Source organism: Vigna radiata, chromosome 1 (genome assembly GCF_000741045.1).
Source record: "Vigna radiata var. radiata cultivar VC1973A chromosome 1, Vradiata_ver6, whole genome shotgun sequence".
Taxonomy (NCBI): domain Eukaryota; kingdom Viridiplantae; phylum Streptophyta; class Magnoliopsida; order Fabales; family Fabaceae; genus Vigna; species Vigna radiata.
Window position 1 is genome coordinate 32,056,994 of NC_028351.1, and position 20,523 is coordinate 32,077,516.

At 34.0% G+C, this 20,523-nt stretch overlaps 1 protein-coding gene and 1 long non-coding RNA gene across 7 annotated transcripts; both read left to right on the plus strand.

Annotated features, from left to right (window-relative positions):
• Nucleotides 1-917: 917 nt before the first annotated feature.
• LOC106761874 (uncharacterized mitochondrial protein AtMg00810-like) lies at nt 918-2,159 on the plus strand. The gene has a single exon (XM_014645461.1). The coding sequence runs from the start codon at nt 918-920 to the stop codon at nt 2,157-2,159; it is 1,242 nt and encodes a 413-aa protein (XP_014500947.1).
• Nucleotides 2,160-17,891: 15,732 nt separating this feature from the next.
• LOC106768235 lies at nt 17,892-20,500 on the plus strand. Of its 6 annotated transcripts, none has more exons than XR_002667552.1 (3): nt 17,892-18,739; nt 18,828-20,319; nt 20,427-20,500. It is a non-coding gene; the product is annotated as an uncharacterized LOC106768235 (long non-coding RNA). The 6 variants fall into 6 exon arrangements; XR_002667553.1 differs by lacking the exon at nt 20,427-20,500 and having other exon boundaries at nt 18,828-19,817; nt 20,104-20,408; XR_002667563.1 differs by lacking the exon at nt 20,427-20,500 and having other exon boundaries at nt 18,828-19,557; nt 19,681-20,408.
• Nucleotides 20,501-20,523: the final 23 nt, after the last annotated feature.

Genomic DNA, 20,523 nt, shown 5'->3' on the forward strand with positions numbered 1-20,523 from the left:
AGAAAAATAATTGTGCAGCTCCTTCTTCAATCAATCATCCTGTGGTATCCGTGCAACTATACTCCAACCAATTTTAATTCAGCATCGTGTGCACCAATCAGTGTTCATTCTCCAAGAAAAGTAAAAGTGCCAAACTATTTCCTCCAAAATCCAAAAACGATGTGCATTCAAAATAAAAATTAACGAAAGCTTAGTAAAAAGGGTGTGGTGGCTGCACCTATTTTTCCTTCAACCAAAATTTATGTGCTTAAACATGGTTCCAGAGAAGCTATAATAAAAACGTTCAAAGCTAAAAATAAAAAATGAAACAAGCGTAGCGGTTGCTGCTTCTCCTATCAGTACCCCTCCATTGTCTCTTCCCAGTGCTTTTCTCCTTTTTCTTCATTCATCCATAATCAAAGATAGCTAACATGGTAAAAGAAACGTTCCAGCAGCCAAAGGAAAAAGAACTCTTGGTCTGGCCAAAAAATGTAAGTGACGACTAATGCCATTTTCTAAGGGCCATGTGTCCTTAAAAATTAGGGTGGGGTCCATCCTAAAAATCCTAAAGTTGCCAAGTGTTTTTTTACTATTTAGGCCCATCATGTTTTTGTCAAAAATTGGTCCAATGTGCACAAGCTTGTCTAAAAAGTTTAAACTATTAAAATTACAATACAACTAAAATTTAAAATTTCTAAATGGAGAGTCTTGAATTTATTTGGTGTACTCCAAATGTCCTAAATTGTGTTTCCAAAATTTTCCCTAAAAATAAAAATGCAAATAATTAGCTCAGAAAATTCAAATTAATTAAAATTAGAATTTCCGGTCAAATTAAGCATAATTAGGAAAAACGGGAAAATACCGGACAATTAAGCACAATTCCCTGATTAATTTTAGCACAATAAACTAAGTGAAATCAATAAAATATCAACTTATCAATGACCACTCTGCGAACTATCGTTGCTCTTGTTGCATCCAAATCTTGGCCATTACATCAAATGGATGTCAAAAATGCATTCCTCCATGGTGACCTTAAGGAGGAAGTTTACATCACACTTCCTGGTGGTATGTCGACTCTCTTCCCGAATACTGTTTGCAAATTGAAACGATCTTTATGTGGCTTGAAGCAGGCCCCAAGAGTATGGTTTGAAAAGTTTCGCTCCACTCTTCTTGGTTTTTCTTTCAATCAAAGTCAGTATGATCCATCACTCTTCCTACAACGGACTCCTGAAGGGATCGTCGTACTTCTTGTTTATGTGGATGACATTGTGGTCACTGGTTCTGATCAAGATGTTATTTCTAGAATCAAACAAATGTTGAATTCAACTTTTCACATGAAAGAGTTAGGTCATCTCAATTATTTCTTGGGTTTAGAGGTCCATTACCATCCTAAAGGTATTTTTGTAAATCAGCATAAATATATTCAAGATTTGGTCAAGCTAGTGGGACTCACCAATGCTACCCCTGTTGACACTCGAATGGAAGTTAATGTTAAATATAGGCGACATGAAGGAGAGCTTCTTGATGATCCCACTCAATATCGGAAACTAGTTGGTAGTCTCATCTATGTGACTATCACTCGCCTTGATATTTCTTATGTTGTACACATTGTTAGTAAGTTCATGCATTCTCCAAGGCATTTCCATTTTTCAGCAGTACAGCGTATCATTAAATATCTCCTTGGCACCTCAAGTCGTGGTTTATTCTTTCCTGGTAATTCATCTCTTCAACTCCAAGCTTATAGTGATGCTGATTGGGCTGGTTGTCCAGACACTAGGAGATCAACTACTGGCTGTTGTATGTTCCTAGGGAATGCTCCTATTTCATGGAAATGTAAGAAACAAGACTCAGTCTCAGAGTCATCCACTGAAACAGAATATTGCGCAATGTCTGCTACTTGTTCTGAAATAACATGGCTATGTGGTCTACTTACAGAGCTTGGAGTTTCTGAAGCACAACCCACTCCATTACATGCTGATAACACCAGTGCTATACAGATTCCAGCAAATCCAGTTTACCATGAACGGCCGAAACACATTGAGGTCGACTGTCATTCTATCCGAGAAGCATATGATCGTAGGGTCATCACTCTACCACATGTCTCCACAACTATTCAAATAGCTGACATTTTCACTAAATCATTGCCACGCCAGCGTCACAATTTTCTACTTGGCAATTGATGCTTGTAGATTCACTAGCATCAATTTGAGGGGGGATGTCAATAGAATGAATGGAAAAGATATGCAATTATACATTTATTTGTAACGGTTATTCTCTTAATTAGGATAATTGAATATAATAAATGTATATGATATTTTAGCTTATTTAGTGGGCTGGTTATTCTCTTAATTAGGATAATTAAATGTAATAAATGTATATGATATTTTAGCTNAATGTATATGATATTTTAGCTTATTTAGTGGGCTGGTTATTCTCTTAATTAGGATAATTAAATGTAATAAATGTATATGATATTTTAGCTTATTTGGTGGGCTGAAAATCAGCTTGACAGATTGTAATTATTTGTATATATATGAAAGTTCTCCAACAAGAGGGGACACAGTTTTCTGGCTCAATCTTCTCTAAATTTAACAGTTGTTTCATATTACTGTGAGAGGGGAGTAAAATATAAAAAAATTGAGCATTTGAGGTTTAGAACAAAACAAACTAGTTTAGATAACTCAAATAAAGCAATTATAACTTTTTGAGAGCCTTTCTTTGTTGGTATGATAGAGGGGACTTAAAAACCTGAGTTGGCACATCCCTGATCATAGAGCAGCCCTAGTCTGGTCCAGTCAGTTGTGACTAGTCATATGTGCTAGCGCCGAAGGTGAATCTGATGCATTTAGACATTTGAACCCTCTCCGGTGACCAATTTGGTAGTGAGGTGAGGTTGGGAGTAAGCATTTTGTAGTGTTAAATAACTTAGCAGGCAGTTTCATAATTAAGGGAGCATTGTAACCTATTTGGATGGTGATTTTGTGTATTTTGGGTAATGAGTGCATTTGATCTGTTTGGGCAGTTTAGACAAGTCAGTTGTGACTTGTTAGGCAGATAAAATTGAACAAAAACAGTTTAATAACCAATTTTTTTCCAAGTTTCGTTGACAAATTTCAATTTAGTCCCTTATATTAAAAGTGTTTAAAATGGGTCCTCCCTTTCAAAATTTTGAGTCAAATTATTCCCTTTTGTTAAACAGAAACAAACGGTGTTAAGGGTTTGATGATTTGGCATAAGAGATATTATTTTATAGATATATCTATAAAATAATATCTCTTCTCCCAAATCATCAAACCCTTAAGGTTGTTTGTTTCTGATTGACGGAAGGGACTAATTTGATTCAAAATTTTGAAAGTAAGGACCCATTTCAATCACTTTTAAAACGAGGGACTAAATTGAGATTTGTCAACAAAACTAGAGACAAAATTGGCTATTAAACCGAACAAAAACACATTAAAAATGACATAATTGAATTAGAGTCCATAAGTCATAGGATACGATGTTTTGAAGTTAAATTCAAGCCAAAACAACTTTAGAATCATTGTATAATTGGTAAAATCCATCTAGATAAGTTTAAATAGGTGCCTATCACAAATTTGGGGTGTTAGAATATGAAAAGTATGATACATACATACATACATACATATATATATAATATGGAAATATAAGTTAGGAAAGCATGATATATATTATATTAATATAATAGGGATATATAAGATGCAGGGAAGTATGTATGATATAAATTGTTATCATAATATTTATATATAAAAGAAAGTATGAGATGCAAGAGAGTAAATACGATAATAAATTATATTAAATTATTATTATTTTAGAGAAAATTAGTAGTAAAGATTACGTATGATATTAAATTTTACCTGTGGGGATGTATTATTTTACAAGAAATTGTAGAGTTTTGTAGTGTGATTGAGATAACATGATAGTATTGTTTATTTGAGATGATTGGAAGTGGTTGTGGAGCATGTTCTGGTACATATGACTTGATCTTTAAGGCTTAAACATGTGGTTTAATTATAATTCAAAGGTGTGTGAATTGGGAAAGACTGAAACATGATTTCATGGTTGCTTATCAAATGTAGAATCACTTGGTGAGATTCTTAGTGTTTTAGAATGAAAGTAGGAGCTCAGTCTTGGGGGTCTTCCTGACGCTCCAATGGTCTTTCTTCTCACGTAGAGAGGACTGAACCATGTGGTGAGGAGTAGTGGGAGGTCTTAGTCTTGGAGGCTTCCATCATGCTCTAGGGCCGGATTAGACTAACCTCGTGAGTGTGGCAGGGCGGGGGAGCCTAAGTATCACAAGCTACCACGGGTGCATGACCCGCCATAGCTCGAGTATCATTCTAAAGTTCGGACGAGTCAAGTCTAGTATTTAACATGATAGGATGGATGTTTTATCCTGGTTGCTTTAAATTAATCACTTGTATGTACATGCTCTTAATTATATGTTTTTTATATAATTAGCTCACCCTTGCAATTGCTTGTGTTTGTGCCACGTTTGCATCTGTTTCCTTTGCGATGATCATCCACTTGGATGAGAGCAGATGGCGAGGAGAATACTTTAGAAACAGCTCTTGATGGGGACGACAATGCTGCTGCTTAGTTCTCTAAGCTTTAATTCTCTTAGTTCTTTTACCCTCTTTTGAAATACTTTCCACATAAGTTATTTTGAGATACTCTCTAGCACTTTAAGTTTAAATCTTCAGCCATTTCAAGGATGACTGTACTCCTAATGTTTCAAGTACATCTCTAATTGCTTTCTTTTATTAAAATGAATGACGTCTATAGATTATATATGCATGTCGTATATTATTGGGATGTCACAAAAACTATATCTACACCTCCCATTTTTAGTGTATTCTAAATTGCGTAATTTAAAATATGTTAAAAAAATTTATGTATTTAGTCATCACTAATATAACAAAGAAAAAGATTATTAATTTTATGTTTCAAAATACTCAAAAAAAAATTGAATTTTTTTATATTTTCATGTATTTTTTTATCACTTTTAAAAAATTAATTTACTTTTTTATTCTTCATAAATATATCTAATTTGAAAAAAGTTAAAGACTAAAATATAAATTATTAAAATCTAATTAAATATTAAGGAACATAATTACTAAAAGAAAAATATATAATAATTAATTTATAATTGAAAACGAATTATGGAAAAATATATAATAGTTACTTTTTTTCTTTTTTTTTTGTCATGAAAAATTATCATTCGAAATAATTCATAAAATAAAAAATAAAAAATTAATATTTTAGTATCAAGTGACTATAGAATTACCTTTTTTTTTCATAAATAAAGCATGGGAGAAATGACAACAAAAATAATAAATTTGTATATATTCTTTTTCTCAAAAGTAAAAAAAAAAAAACTAAAAATAGGGAAAGATAAACAGAAATGGTAAATGATAAGTAAATTAAAAAAGCAAAAGAAAAATATTCTTTTTATTCTTTATTATATTTAATTTTATATTTTATTATTTATTAATATTGAATGAGATCTTTTATAAAAAAAATAAAATTATCTAATATAATTTTTGTAAGCACCTAAATAGATAATAAGCATTTTTGCAAGAGATATTAATAAGGTTAAATTTTCTACAGAAGTTACAAAATAAAAGGAGATGGATGAGCAATAACTGTTTTTTTGGACAGAAAAGTGTACTCAAGATATATGTTTTAAGAATTTTTTATTAAAATTATAAAGTTTTTCTAACTATAAAATTAAACAAAAATCTCTTAAATCATTATTAGAAAATAAATATTTAGTATAGAGAAAAAGTCAACGTTAAATAATTATTTATGTTGATTTTACATAACATGTAAATGTGAAATTAAAAGGGTGACATTAGTATAAATTTTTAAGAGATCAACTTAGCTAACATCAGGTAATATTTTAATTAAAACAGTTTACAATCTACTTAGTTCGATAATTATATGTTAAAATTTATCTAATTTAGTATTGATTTACACAACATAATATAAAATCTACTTTTAATATTAGTTTAATTTATATTAGTTGATCATAATTAGGAGATAATGAATCGATACAAATAGTATTTGTTCATACAAAAAAAATTAATTTGTTATCCGTTTTATTATTTATCATATATCTATTTGAAAAATATATATAAGTTATACTATTGGATATATAAAAAAAATATTTTACAAGTTTTTATAATAAAATTACAAAATATAAAATATAATAAAAATTTAATCATAGATAAACTAATTTTAATTTTAATTAAATTTAAGTTAATACAAAAGTAAATTAAATTTTAATTTAAATTTTTTTGCTAATAACCAATATTCTTGAACATGATATGAATATGCAGCCAATTCAACCGGGGAAAGGTCCTTCGTTATTACACATAGGTTTAAACCCTTATTTGGTCCTCATATTTGTATGTCAATCTCAATTTGGTCGTCATATTTTTTTTTGTCTCAATTAGGTCCTATAATTGTAAAAATGAGGCAATTAAGCTCTCTCTGTTAACTAATGACTAACGTCGTCTGTTATTGATGACGTGGTGGACAGAGAATTGGTTGACTTATAAGAATTTATATACGTGGAATATAAATATATAAAATAAAACTTTTGAGGTGGAATTAGGTCTTTTAATTGAATCATAAAACAATAATTTAAAGGAATTAGGGATTTAACCATTCCCAGCCTCATTCACTCCGGAAAAGAAATTGAGACCTAGAGTCTCTCATCCAACGAAATCCAAATGGGGAATTCGCCCTCTCCGCCTGCGTGCTGCCGCCTCCGCCAAGTTGGCCACCGCAAGCCGGGAGCCAGGATGTCATCAGCGTCGCTGGTCGCCATCAAAGTCATTGTCGGCGACCACTCCGATCTCTCCCTCCTTCTCTTCCTCACACGAGAGGGAAACACCATGCTCCTTCACGTCACGTCTTCGCCGCTACAGCAAAACCAGTCGTCGCCGTCGCCGTCCACGCCGGAGGAAGCCGCATCGTGTACGGCGGTTCTGCATCCACCTCCGCCCTCTTATACCCAGGATACCACTGCTCCCGCTGTGACCAAACAGAGGTGCCACCGTCACTCTCCTCTCTGAACTCTCACAGCCCTAAAATCCTCCTTCTCTCGGTATCAATCCAATTCCAGATGCATGGAGACTAAAGATAGGTTTCTGATTTCTATTGTGTATACGTTTTTTGCCTAAGGACTCAATTCCTTTCGATGGTTGGGAATGAACAGAGCCGTAACCAATTTGGGGGGTTTGGGTTTGTTTTTTTTTGCAGGTGAACCCTTCTCCGGAAACAACCCTCTTCACCTCCAGATTCATCACGGCTTGGTGAACATTCTCCTCCAGAGGGCAGAAAACCACCAAATTGCACACAATAGAGAGTACTGACATGGGTCACGGGTTTGCTCATGCTCTTCCTAATCGCCTTCCTCACTTACCACTGCATGATGCTCCTCGTGCGCACTCATCCGAAAGCTTGAATCCAAGGAGGAGTTCCCTCATCTCAACTCTTTTGGTGATTTGGGGTATGCCATTGGGGGCCCTCCCGGCAAATTTTTCGTTGATGTCATGATAAGGTTTTCTCATTGCGGTTTCTGCGTTGGTGTTTTTCTACGGTTTAGGGGTGGTAGTGTATGCGTTTGAAGGGATAGGAATGATTTTGCCGCTGGAATCAGAGGCAAAAGATAAGGAGAAATTTGGTGGGGTTTTGGGTGCGGCAATGTTTCTGATTTCTTTGTTTGCAGCATTTGCTGGTTTTGGGTTACTTTGCTTTTGGTGAAGAAACTCAATGGGTTATCACTACGAATCTTGGACCAGGCATGATAAGTGGTTTGGTGCAGTTGGGTCTTTGCATCAACCTGTTCTTTACTTTCCCATTGATGATGAATCCAGTGAACGAGTTGGTGGAGAGACAGTTGTGTGATGTGGTTGAGGTGGTTGTTGGGGTTGGGGTGAGTTTGGTGGAGAGACGGTTGTGTGATTCTAATTATTTTCCACGTGTAATTAACATATAATCCATTCAATTTAATCTATAATGCCACATCATTTTTAAAAAAATACACTTCAGTATCTTTTAACACCGTAAGAGAAAACTTAAGGAGAGGGCTTAATTGCCTCATTATTACAAGTAATAGGACCCGATTAAGACAAAAAAAATATGATGACCAAATTGAGATGGACATACAAATATGAAGACCAAATGAGGGTTTAAACCTTACACATATTGCTTTCCGCTTTCATCCTGCACTTCCATGGTCGGTTTGGACTTCCAAATATTTTTAAAATTCTCATTATGCCTTGTAATTAAAATATTAATATTTTCTTTTTTCATTTCTCTCTTTCCTTTCACTTTCTCTTTGTCCGTGTACAGCTCTTTTATTTCTTCTCACACAACTCTCATTCTAATCAATTAATTAAGTATATTTTGATTATTTTTTTTGAATTAATTAATTCTTTATTTTTTTATAATTTTTTAACTTTTTATAATTTAAAGATATTCAGTTATTCTTTTTAATAAGATATTAAGATTTTATAATTATATAAATATATTAATTAACTAAATTTATTTTGAATTAAAAATTTTAGTTTGTAATTATTTAATATTTATTTATTTATTTTTAATTTTTTAGAATTTAAAGTATTTTATTTGTAATATTAATTTATTTAATTAATTAATTTGATTAAATTTTTTGTTTTGAATTATTTAATGTTTAATTTGTTTTATAGTTTTTTTTTAATTTTTTATAAAATTTTAAGATATTTTGTTATTTTTTTAATGAAATATTAAGATTTTATAATCATATAAATATTTTAATTAATTAAATTTTTTTATTGAAAATTTTTAGTTTGTATTTTAAATACCAAATTTTTCATTTGCATTTTAAATACTAATTTTTTACAAAAATTAAAAATGTAAGTAATATGAACATTACATATTATATATAACAAAACTACAACTATGAATACAAATCCTTCACCTAAAGAACTAAAATACAACCTATACAGACAGTAGATTTTTAATGAAAGACAATAGACAATAGATTTTTAATAAGGAAAAATTTGGTTGACAACCACACCATTTAACAATCAATGAAAGACAATAGATTTTTAATAGGGAAAAACTACCACAGTAACTTTTTTCATATGAAGTTGGTTTTATAGCCGCCATATGAAGTTCTTTAGATTTATATTTTTCCATGCATGCACAAAATTAAATTCAAAATCTTATTTAGAATAAAATTTTCTAATATTTTTTAGAATTGCCCTATTAAACAGAAGAAATTATCTTGCAAAATAAAAAAAAAAATGAAAGAAAAGGAAGAGTTTCACGCAAAGAAATAAATTCATTGTATCACATTATTTCTATGTAAGAAAATGATAGATAAAATAAGATGAATAGAGAAAGTAGTTTAGTTTGCATTTAAGTGGCACAGTGAACGAACGTGTCAAACCTCAGTATAAAATCCACACTTCAACTCTTTCTATCATCATTATCCTTTTTATTTGTTTTTTTTTTTTCTTGCTTTTCAGGCCCAGTTCCACTGATGTAATGGAGATGGATTTTGAATTTATTTTGGACGGAATTACAACTTCTACTATGGTTCTTCTGTTCGTTCAATTCAATTCTGCATCAAAGAAGGAGGACAAAGGTTTAGTACATGTAGAAAATAATGGTAGCAATATGATAACAACAACAGCAGAAAATGGAAACCTAACGTCAGGAAATTTCACCAACCTCCGACATCATTAAGATGCCATTTTTCATTCATTTTTTGGTGTGATGTTTTTATTTCATTAACATGTTCAGAAATGTAAGAAATCACATCTGTTGTTTAAAATGTACAAATAAGTTTGATCAACTTCTTTTCTATTAACACTTTATTCTCATACCTCGAACATCCTTATCTTCACGTTTTCCTTCATGTCTGTTCTTAGGAAGACCCACTTGTTAACAACTTGGCATATAACTTGAAAAAAATTCAGCGGTTTCTTCTACAACGTATCTTTCTATGATTGAAGCTTTTGGTCGATACTGATTCTTGACATATCTCTTTAAGATTTTCATTTATCTTTCAATAAGGTACATCCACCTTAAGAAAACTGGCCCACATATTTAAATTTCTCTAACTAGATGAACAATCAAATGAACCATGATATCAAAAAAAGAAGGTGGAAAAAATACATCTCCAATTCACATAGTAGTCTTATTCCTTCATTTTCCAATTGGTCTGAACCTTGAGGGTCAACAACTTTCTTGCAAATGACATTAAAGAACAAACTCAGACGTGTCAGAATACATTTAACTGAAGCAGGTAATATGCCTCGAATAACAACAGGTAACAATTGTTATATTAATACATGACAATCGTGAGACTTTAAACCAACTAACTTTAACTCTAGCATATAAACAAGGTTATTAATATTTGAAGAATAAACTTGTGGAACCTTCACACTTCTTAAAGAGTTACAAAAACTTTGTTTCTCTTCTCACTAATGAAACTAAGGGATATTGCCTCTCGGTTGTTTTGGTTTATAACAGCTGTTCTACAACCGAGGTATATATAGGCGAGGCAAAACGTCACGATTCAAAAAACCCAAAGTAGTAAAGCGAATAGAAAAATAAAAAAAATTGGGTCTATTGCCTTGGTTCAAGTTTGAATTGAGGTCATAGACCCTTAAAATTAATTAATTGAAGGGTCTATTGTTTTGGTTGGATCTAGAACCGAGGTAATAGACCCTTTTTTGCCTTAGTTTTTACCAGAACCGTGGTCTAAAGTAATTTTTTTTTAAAAAAATTATTGTTTTTGTATGACATAAACCATATGAAAAAAAAAATATCCCAGAAACACAAACAAATGCAGAAAACATTGTTTTCTATTTATCGAGATTTTTTTTCAAACTTTAAAAAAAATAGTTAAAATCGTTACATTTTGAATTTTGAGTTGAAAATTTTTGTGAGGTGATTTCATGATTTTTTGATTCTTCATACAAATTTTCATTTCAGTTAGAGTTTGTTTGAGCATAGTCTCGGTTTTACATATATCTATGTTTTGATGTGTATGATGTATGAAGAACAATCAACCAAATAAAAACTTGAAAAACCTAAAACGAAACTAACCTCAAAGGTGAGTTTGGGGTTGAACGAAATGAACATCCTAGAGCGTCTATTCAAAGAGTTAAATAACACTTGTGCACAAAATCAATAAGTCAAAATGAAATAAAATCATACCTTAGCACTTAATCAACGTAAAATGAAAGAAAAAAGCAAGAAAAGTTGAAGAGGATGGCTGCGAAAATGGAAGAGAGCACGTTGCAGACCATACACAGAAAAACTTCTGTTTGAAAATGCATTTGTTCGTAAAATTTAACCCTAAATAGATGTTATTACCTCATTTATTTTTTAACCGAGGCAATAAGAGTCTATCACCTTGGTTCTATAAAGAACCAAAGCCTAAACCCTCTAAAAAAATCAGTTATTTTATGCCTCGGTTCTCTGAACAACTGAGGTCGTAGACTTTTGCAATAATTACAAAAATGCCACCACGCCAGTTTTAGGCATCGGTTCTTTTTGAACCGAGGCATATACCTTTGCGAATAATTACAAAAATGCCACCGCACCATTTTTTGCTTCGGTTCCAACTAAATCGGTATCAAATGCGCGAGTTAAAATTATTTTTTTACTAGTGCTTTTAGAAAGAGTGTGATAGGTTGGGGGCAGATAGGTGCGTCTTCCAATTATCTATGGATGTAATTCAAAACAGATTCCTATGTCAGTCAAATCTTGTCAGGATTTTATTCCGTCTTTGGTCTTCCCTTTCATGTTTAATAGCGTTTCGATGACACTGTCACACACATTTTTCTCAACGTGCATCACATCTATACAATGTCTAACATCAAGTTTACACTAGTATGGAAGATTAAAAAATATTGATCGTTTTATGATGTTTTTCGAAGGCAATGTCAATGTTTTTGACTTCGTTGTACACTTCTTCACCATTACGGGGTCTGGACACAACCTCATCCTCATCACTTCCATTAAATACTCTTTTCAATCTATAATAAGGGTGATTACGAGGAAGGAATTTTTGATCTCTTGTATATACCGTCTTTTGGCCATGCTTCAATTGAATGTAGCTAGTGTTTTCTTCATAAATGGGACATGCTAAATGACCTTTAACACTATAACCGCTCAAGTTTCCATATGTTGGGAACTCATTTATAGTGCAAAAGAACATTGCACGCAAATGAAAACTTCCTTGAACATCTAAATCGAACACTTCAACCCTTTCTTCCCACAACATTTTCATTTCATCAATTAAAGGTTTCAAGTAAACATCAATGTCATTTTCAGGTTGTCTAGGATCTGATATCATCATGGACAACATCGCATATTTTCTCTTCATGCATAACAAAGGAGAAAGATTGCATATCATCAACATAGTTGGCCATGAACTGTGTTTGCTACTTAAATTCCCATAAGGATTCATACCATCAGTTGCAAGTGCAAGTCTTAAGTTTCTTAGATCTGCACCAAATTTTGAAAATGTCTCATCGATCTTCTTCCATTGTAGTGAATCAGCTGGGTGTCGAAGAAGATTATCGCACTTTCTTCCAGCAACGTGCCATTTAAGGTTCTTTGCATAGTCTTTAACAGAGAACATACTTTTCAACCTAGGTATTATAGGAAAATACCACATCACCTTAGCAGGTGCACCATCATTACCTTCATCACCAGTGTTTTTGCCATTTTTCTTTTTAAAATGGGATAAACCACATGTTGGACAATACTTTAGCGAAGCAAACTCCTTTATGTACAAAACACAATCATTAGGACAAACATGTATCTTTTGATATTCGAGACCTATTGGACATAAATTTTTCTTTGCCTCATAATTATGAATAGGTAGATTATTTTTTTCTGGAAGCATCTCCTTTAACAACTCCAACAACTCTATGAAATTTTTATCGGTCCATCTAGGGATGGCAAAAAAATCTGCACCCATGGATATCCGCGGATAAAATCCTAGACGGATAGTTGATACCCGAGGATATTTACTATCCGAAACCCGGGGATAGCGAGTATTTTAATAACCGTTTCTAAACAGGTCGGGTGCGGGTATTATACTATCCGTACCCGCGGATATCCACTACCCGCAAAAAATAAAAATAAAAATTTAATTTTTATTTTATTAAGTTAAATTTATTTAAAATTAACATTAATTTATATTTTTCAAGGTTAAATTTAATTAAAATTGTACTATATGAAGTATACCGATCGGAATTAATTGTCATTTATGGACAATTAACAAATCTTAATAGGTCAGATTGCCTTACGGTTTACAAAATATACGGTATTGATTATTGGGTTTGATTGCCTAAAAATATACTACACTAATGGCTTAATCAATGGGCTTGTCTGCCACTGGCCCTATATATATATAATTGATGTCTAAGTACAAGCATCCTCTTTTATTCTAATAAAATATAGACCTCTCTATGAAACATATCTGACTTGAGCGTCAGAGTGTCTTCTGCATGTCAACAACCCATCGGAGTTAATGACCTTCTCAGGAATGACTGAAGATCGAAAGAGAACAAAGCAAAGAAGGACGACCGACCCTTGGACCAATTCAATCGAAACAAAAATTAAATTTTAATTCATATTTAATTTAATTTATATTATATTTTATATATTTTTTGTAATTCTATTTAAATTTTATTTTAATAATTTATAAAAATATATTTTTTAAAATATTGGCGGGTATCCGCGGGTTTTAAAATATCCGCGGATATTTTTTAAGCAGGTATTAGTGCAGTTAGCGGGTCGGGTAATGGGCGTATTTTCTTTTGTCGGGTCGGGTTACGGGTAGGCACTATCCGTGCCTGACCCGACCCGTTGCCATCCCTAGGTCCATCCATTCCTTGCTTTTAAACTAAACAACTTCAAAGTTGTAAAAAATCATGTAAGGTTCGAGCATTCTGAGAAAAACGGTTGCTTTGAATCATTTATAAGAAAATCATATAAATTAGCTCTTCCAAAATTATCTTCACCAACATCACGAATCATGTCCTCTAAATGATCATTCAACCATTCTCCAACATAATTTGTTCCTCGTGACGTGGTAAGCTGGTCCAATACTTCTCCATGCCAAATCCAAACAGTATAAGTTCTCATTATGTCGAACATGAATAGATGGTCACACATATTGCCTAGGTCTTGGAGTATTTGATCAAGACAACAAACACAAGGACAAAAACATGTCCCATTCACAGACTTTGCATTTTGTTCAACATATTGGAAGAAATCCGAAACACCCTTCTCATATTCTTCACTCATGCGACGTTCATTCATCCAGCTTCAATCCATACTATGTTTGTAACATACTTCATCAATTTCAATTTTTTAACTCTCACAAGGTTAACCCTACCCATTTAGAAAAATTATTTTTCATAATTTGCTAAGTCACGTGAAAAGAAGTCTAACATGATAAATTTGATAAGATTTCAACAGCATTTCGCATTGGTCTTCGAAATACACAAAATCAGAGTGGTCAAGGATGACCACAATCAAATATGCATCCGGAGAACAACACAAATAATCTAAACCAAAATTTTATCAATCTTATCCATAAACTCCAACGTACATGTTATATCAAATTATGAAAAATAATTTTTCCAAACTGTCCAATCAAACAATGCAAAATTTAATAGAAACGATTAAAAGATTAATCTTTTGTGTTAAATTTCAAACAGGAACTAAGTTTCGCTGAATGATTTGACACTTATAATCTAACATGCCAATCATAATAACACAATAAAACTTTATCACATGCATATTCAAAAGCTAATAACATGCATACCAAAAAGCCAAAAACACGCATACGCAAAAGCCAAAAACATGCATACACAAAAGCCAATAACATGCATACACAAAAGCCAATAACATGCATACACAAAAAGTTTTCAATAAGAAAGCTAACCTTCTTAGCATATTAAAGATGCAGTGGAGGGAAATGGAGGAATGCACGTACAAACACGCAAGAACTCGCAGGGCAAAAAGGGTAAAAAAGGCCGCCCAAGAACACGCCAGAAACTGCATCAAAACGTAATGAAAATGCATTTTAGTGAGTTCAAATGGAAGATAATTCATCAAAGAGTAATTTGATCGGAGTAAAAGTAAGTTTAAATGGTCCAAAAGAGAGAAAATGCAACTCGAAAAGCGAAGCCGCGGACAGAAAACGCAAGGAGAAAGATAATGAATATTGTGTGTAACTGCCCACGAGTTCGCGCTTTGGGTAATAAAGTAGATTTAGTCGTGATCCCCCTCAATGCCCAACGTTTAAATTCGTTCACACACCAACGCCCCTATTAATATGACATCTAAGCAATTTAAAAAATAATTTAGGCGGAGCCTATGGACATCCGACATAAGAGGAGCCGACGTCCAAAAACAATGGAACAATCACCTTTTCACCTACATGGAACAATCTCACGTCTAAATGGACATTAGATGTTGGTGGGTCTCTAGTTTGACGTCTAAGAATAGTAAAACATTAATTTCTACCTCATTTTTGGCGTTCAATTGGGGGGCCTGACGTATATGAATATTTAGACATTGGGGCCCCCCATAGTCTATGTCTAAATACTTGTTTTTATTACGAAAATTTCACCAGACATTTTTTACGTTGGATATTCGGGGGTTGGACGTCTAAACGGTGACGTGAAAGGCCTTTTCTACACCATGGCAAGTTCCATGGGCTGACACATGAAGATCCATATAAGCTCATCAAGGAGTTTAGCTGGGTGTGCTCATCCATGAAGCCTGTTGGGGTTTCAGAGGAATCAATGTTGATAAGAGCTTTTCCAATGACCCTACAAGATGCAGTAAGAGACTGGTTTATGTATCAAGAGTACCCTCTTGGTGGCTGGCAGGAGATGCAACAAAGGATGCTCAACAGATATTTTCCAGCAAAAACAACAACTTACCTTAGGGGGAGATCACGACATTGGACAATTTCAAGAGGAAGGTCTGACATAGTATTGGGAAAGGTTCAACGGGCTTTGTACAACTTTTCCCAACCACCAAATTTCAAAGCCTAGACTTATGGTTTTTATGAGGGCTTACTTTAAAAAGACATGGTGTTGGTTGATGCAGTAGTTAGAGGCGTTCTACTAGACAAGACCCCAAGAGAGTGATTCTGATGAGGTAACTGATGAACAAAGAACTCATGTTTATTCTAAACTTAGCCTTCCAATTGGGTTCTCTAAGGTTCAAGTAAATTTTAATGCTTTTGAATTGTTATGAACTGAAGCAATCACTAGTAAAAAATAGGCTTTATACAACGCACATTATGCCACGGTTTACCAGAAACCGCAGTATAATGGTGCACGATGGCACTTTTGTAAATAATTCGTACATATATGCTGCGGTTCCCCTCCTAACCGCGACATATACCCTAGTCAACCATCAGCCTTTGACGCCACGTCAGGAAAAAAAATTTAATAACAGGGGAATAGGCCGCGGTTACTCAAAGAACCACGGCCTATTCCCCTGCCAACTTTTCACGGGGCTGAAACATAGGGAATGTCAGAAGGTAGCAGGGGGAATAGGCCGCGGTTCTCTGAGCACCGCAGCCTATTGCTTGATCTGAGTAAATTTTAAATATTTTAGAGAATATGTCGCGGTTGGGCACTGAACCGGAATATAGTTTTAAAAAAATTTCAAAAATGACATTATGAATTATTTTTTTCAGATGAATAGGTCGCGGTTAAGTGTAGAACCGCGACATATTCCCCTTTATGACCGCGGTTAAGTGTAGAACCGCGACATATTCTCTTCTGCAGGTTAAAAAAACAAAAATCACGAACAGTGTCGTCTCTTACATCGCGAAACACTTTCAGAAAACGCTGCTTGCTTCTCCGTCGACGACGCACTGCCTTTGCTTCCATTTTCCATCGTTTTGCACCGATTAAACTCAAATTCGTTCGGTTCATTTTCCATTTTCAATGTTGGGGAAGAGTTTTGACCGATCAGAATCGTCAATCTTCCACTTGGAAATCGTTAATCTTCCACACTAGTCGTCCCAGGGGATGACATGGACGATGCTAGTCCATGTCTGCTATACATTTTAGACGATACCGAGACGGTCCTGGTAGCTCGTGGAACACTGTTTAAGTCAGCGACTGTTGTTCATGGTATGCAACTATTAGAGGATGAGGTGAAAGTCTCAATGGACGAAATTATCATATCAGATGCCTCAGTTCCTCTGCCCACAGATGAAATTTTCACTGTGGAACAAGCATTCAAGTCCTTTATCGCTTGGCCTAAACATTTGATTGGTTCAGTTTCTGACCCCTCGGTATGAAATTCTTCTTTACACTTCTCAATTTTAAAGGTTATTGATGTCAAAACTTATCTTATTTTTCCATATAACAACAGACGCAAGCACATGAGAAGATTCCTCTATCTGAGGATGATCCTATTGCTTCATTGCATCTACTTGCTGACATCCTTGAAGATAAGCCTTTGGAGGTTGAGTATGATGCTAATGTATTTGGGACAGGCTCTGAGGTCCCAATATACCTTCATAGCCAAGATATCAGTGAGCTTGCGTCGGGAACACAAGAGTTGAATATTTCAATTATTCAGCTATGGATGATGTAAGTCTATGAGCAATTATTTATATATAAAATGGATTTATATATCAAGTATCCTTATATCAAAGTTAATTTTTNATTTCAGGTATATGTATGGGGTTAGTAACAAGTTGGGGGGTTCTGATTATTATGGATTCATTGATCCCCAATCAATTCATGAATCAAATGATTTTGATCAGATCAACACAAATCTGATAAGAAGTTTTGGAAGCGGCAAGAAAATATACTTTTTGCCTTATATATCCAGGTAAGTGAACTTTGTTAACATAATAAAGTTCCATATGTGATTTTAATATATAATAGTTAAGTTATTATGAATTCCAGGCGCCATTGGCAGCTTCCACTACAAGAAAAAGAGCATTTACATATAGATAATTATATACGGATCTGAATTCGTATGTAACAAAACTGTTACATACGGATATTAGATACNGAGTTAAAAAAAAGTTGAAAAATTGAACCATGAAAATTCTCGAGCCATCCCATTGTAAACTTTCCCTCTCGGTTTTCCCTCTGATCTCTTTCCCTCTCATCTATTTCCCTCTCATCTCTTATCTTCTCAGGTTTCCCTCAAGATCTTTTTCCCTCTCGATCACAAACCATTGTCTCATGTTTATTAAACGAGTTCGTAGGTGTGTGTTCCTTTAATGAGGGTTTGAGAAAGGGAATGAAAAAGGGTTTGCGATCGCATGACTCAGGGTAGTCGCGTGCCACTAAGGGCCTTTGATCGGCAGTCGTTTGCACAATGCTACTTCGAGGATGATGACGAAGAGGAGTGCGCAACACGCGACCCACGGCATGCTTGACGCACAGGGTTGCAAGCCGAAGCACGGAGTGCACTGGTGATGATATGGGAGCCTGAAGCTAGGAGGAACGTCTTAGCACAGAGGCTCTCGAAGCTTTTAGAAGTTCCTCACATTTCCATGGCTATGCTCCTCAGCCAGGACCTCAACCCTCGCTCCTACCTCTATCACCAAATAACAAATGCTTTAGATCATGGAAAACTTGTCGTAGAGGAAAATATTCTTTTATGACCATCACGCTTCGTTCTTTTTTTGCTCGCGGTCACACTATCAAAGTTCCTTCATCTGGTAAGTAATCCCTTTATTCGTTGATTCATAAATCCCTAAAATTGCAAAACTCGAAAACCCTAATATGTTTCTTCTTTCTTTCTATTAGCACATAACAATATGTGGTGTAGTTCAGAAGACATTGTTCCATCGTTACCAAATATCGATTAAGGCGAGGGTGTTGCATTTTGGAAACATTCGAAGTGGTAGTAAAGTATGTTTCGGTGATATTTTGGACACAATCGCAGGGCATTATCATGTTTCTCGGTTCTACCGTCGATCGGGCTTTAGATCTGGACCAACGCGTCCCATTGTAATCACTCTTCTTCTTGAAGTCGTTCATGGAGGAGATTTGGACTAGTGCTCTGCTATCATAGAAGGCCTTCCCTATATGTGAGGAGATATCTTTATCTTGCCCTCGACGTCAAAGGCCCTCACGTTGAAGTAAATTTGGATTTTCAATTTTACTTTCTATTCTTGCATCTTTTAGGTTAGTTTCTGCTTCTACTGGGGATTTCTTGTTTTATTAATCTTAGGTTCAATTGACATTGTCCTANTAGAGGAAATTGACAGGGTAGTGTAACTCTTTGAATTTAACCTATCTGCTTATTGCCTACAACTTATTCAATGAAATGTCTGAACTACGGTCACTATTTAAATAGTTTATTATCATGTTTATATATATATGAATTTCGGTGGAAAAGGCTTTTCCAAAAGACTGGTTATCTTTCCTTCACTAGTTCATTTGATACATACAGATTCTCTTAATAAATATCATAGAAGGTTGGTGATGGGTCATGGTCCTGGTTTATGCGACTGCTTCTCAAACTGTGGTTCTTGTATCAACTCATTTTCCCTCTTCCATTATCTTTAACCATATCATATACTTAGTTTATTTGTTTCATAATTATCAAACATATTAAGCTACCTTCATTTTATGCTCTTTAGTCTCTTATCTGCAGGTTGTCTCACTCTTTGTCCAATAAGTTCTCGAGGCCTTGAAGTTGTGTTACAGAGTACATGAACAAAATCACTTCTGTTAAAGCACAATTTTGGCTCACTCTTTGTGGGAAAATTGACCTACTCAGGCAAAAAACATGTATGCTTTGAATATAAATCACAAATTTATGTTGATGGAGCTATTAAAAATTAACATGAAATTTAGTTACATTGCATCTGACATATATATATATATGGCTTAGTTATGGGATGATACATTTCAACTAATATCAACATCACACAGTCTTTTTATGCTTTTAAAATTAAATTGGAGTAGAGCTTTTTCATAGGTCAAGGTGCTAAGTTTGGATACCTTGCCTTCAATTCTTACATCTTCTCCTTTACTTTACCTTATGATTCTAACTTGCTTATGTTTTATGATGCAGGTGCTGCTGGGAATAATGATTATAAGTCCTCTTGATTAAGTTTATTTAATTTTTCCACTCTGATTGATTTGATTTTGAATGGTTGTGTGCCTGTGAGATTTGTGTTACATGAAACAAGCTCTTGCTTTATGTGTGGTGGTCACCTAGCTTCTGGGAGAGGGGCTCGTGAGAGGCACAAAAACTAATTTTCTTTAAATATTTTCAAGGACATTAAATGTGTTGTAGTTCATCCCTTTTATTCATAATACTTTTCATAATTTTGTCTTTCATAACTGTTGTTTATGTTATATTCTTATTTAATTGGTTAATCTATGATTTGATAGGCATTANGGGAGCTCAAATAGTCCATGCATCTGAACCAAGCCATGGTTATTTAAGGTACGACTAAACATACCCTGCATAAAAATATGTTAGCCTTTT

Bases quoted from the DNA above. Each gene is read 5' to 3' on its own strand.
- LOC106761874 (XM_014645461.1), top strand. From the start codon at position 918: ATGACCACTCTGCGAACTATCGTTGCTCTTGTTGCATCCAAATCTTGG.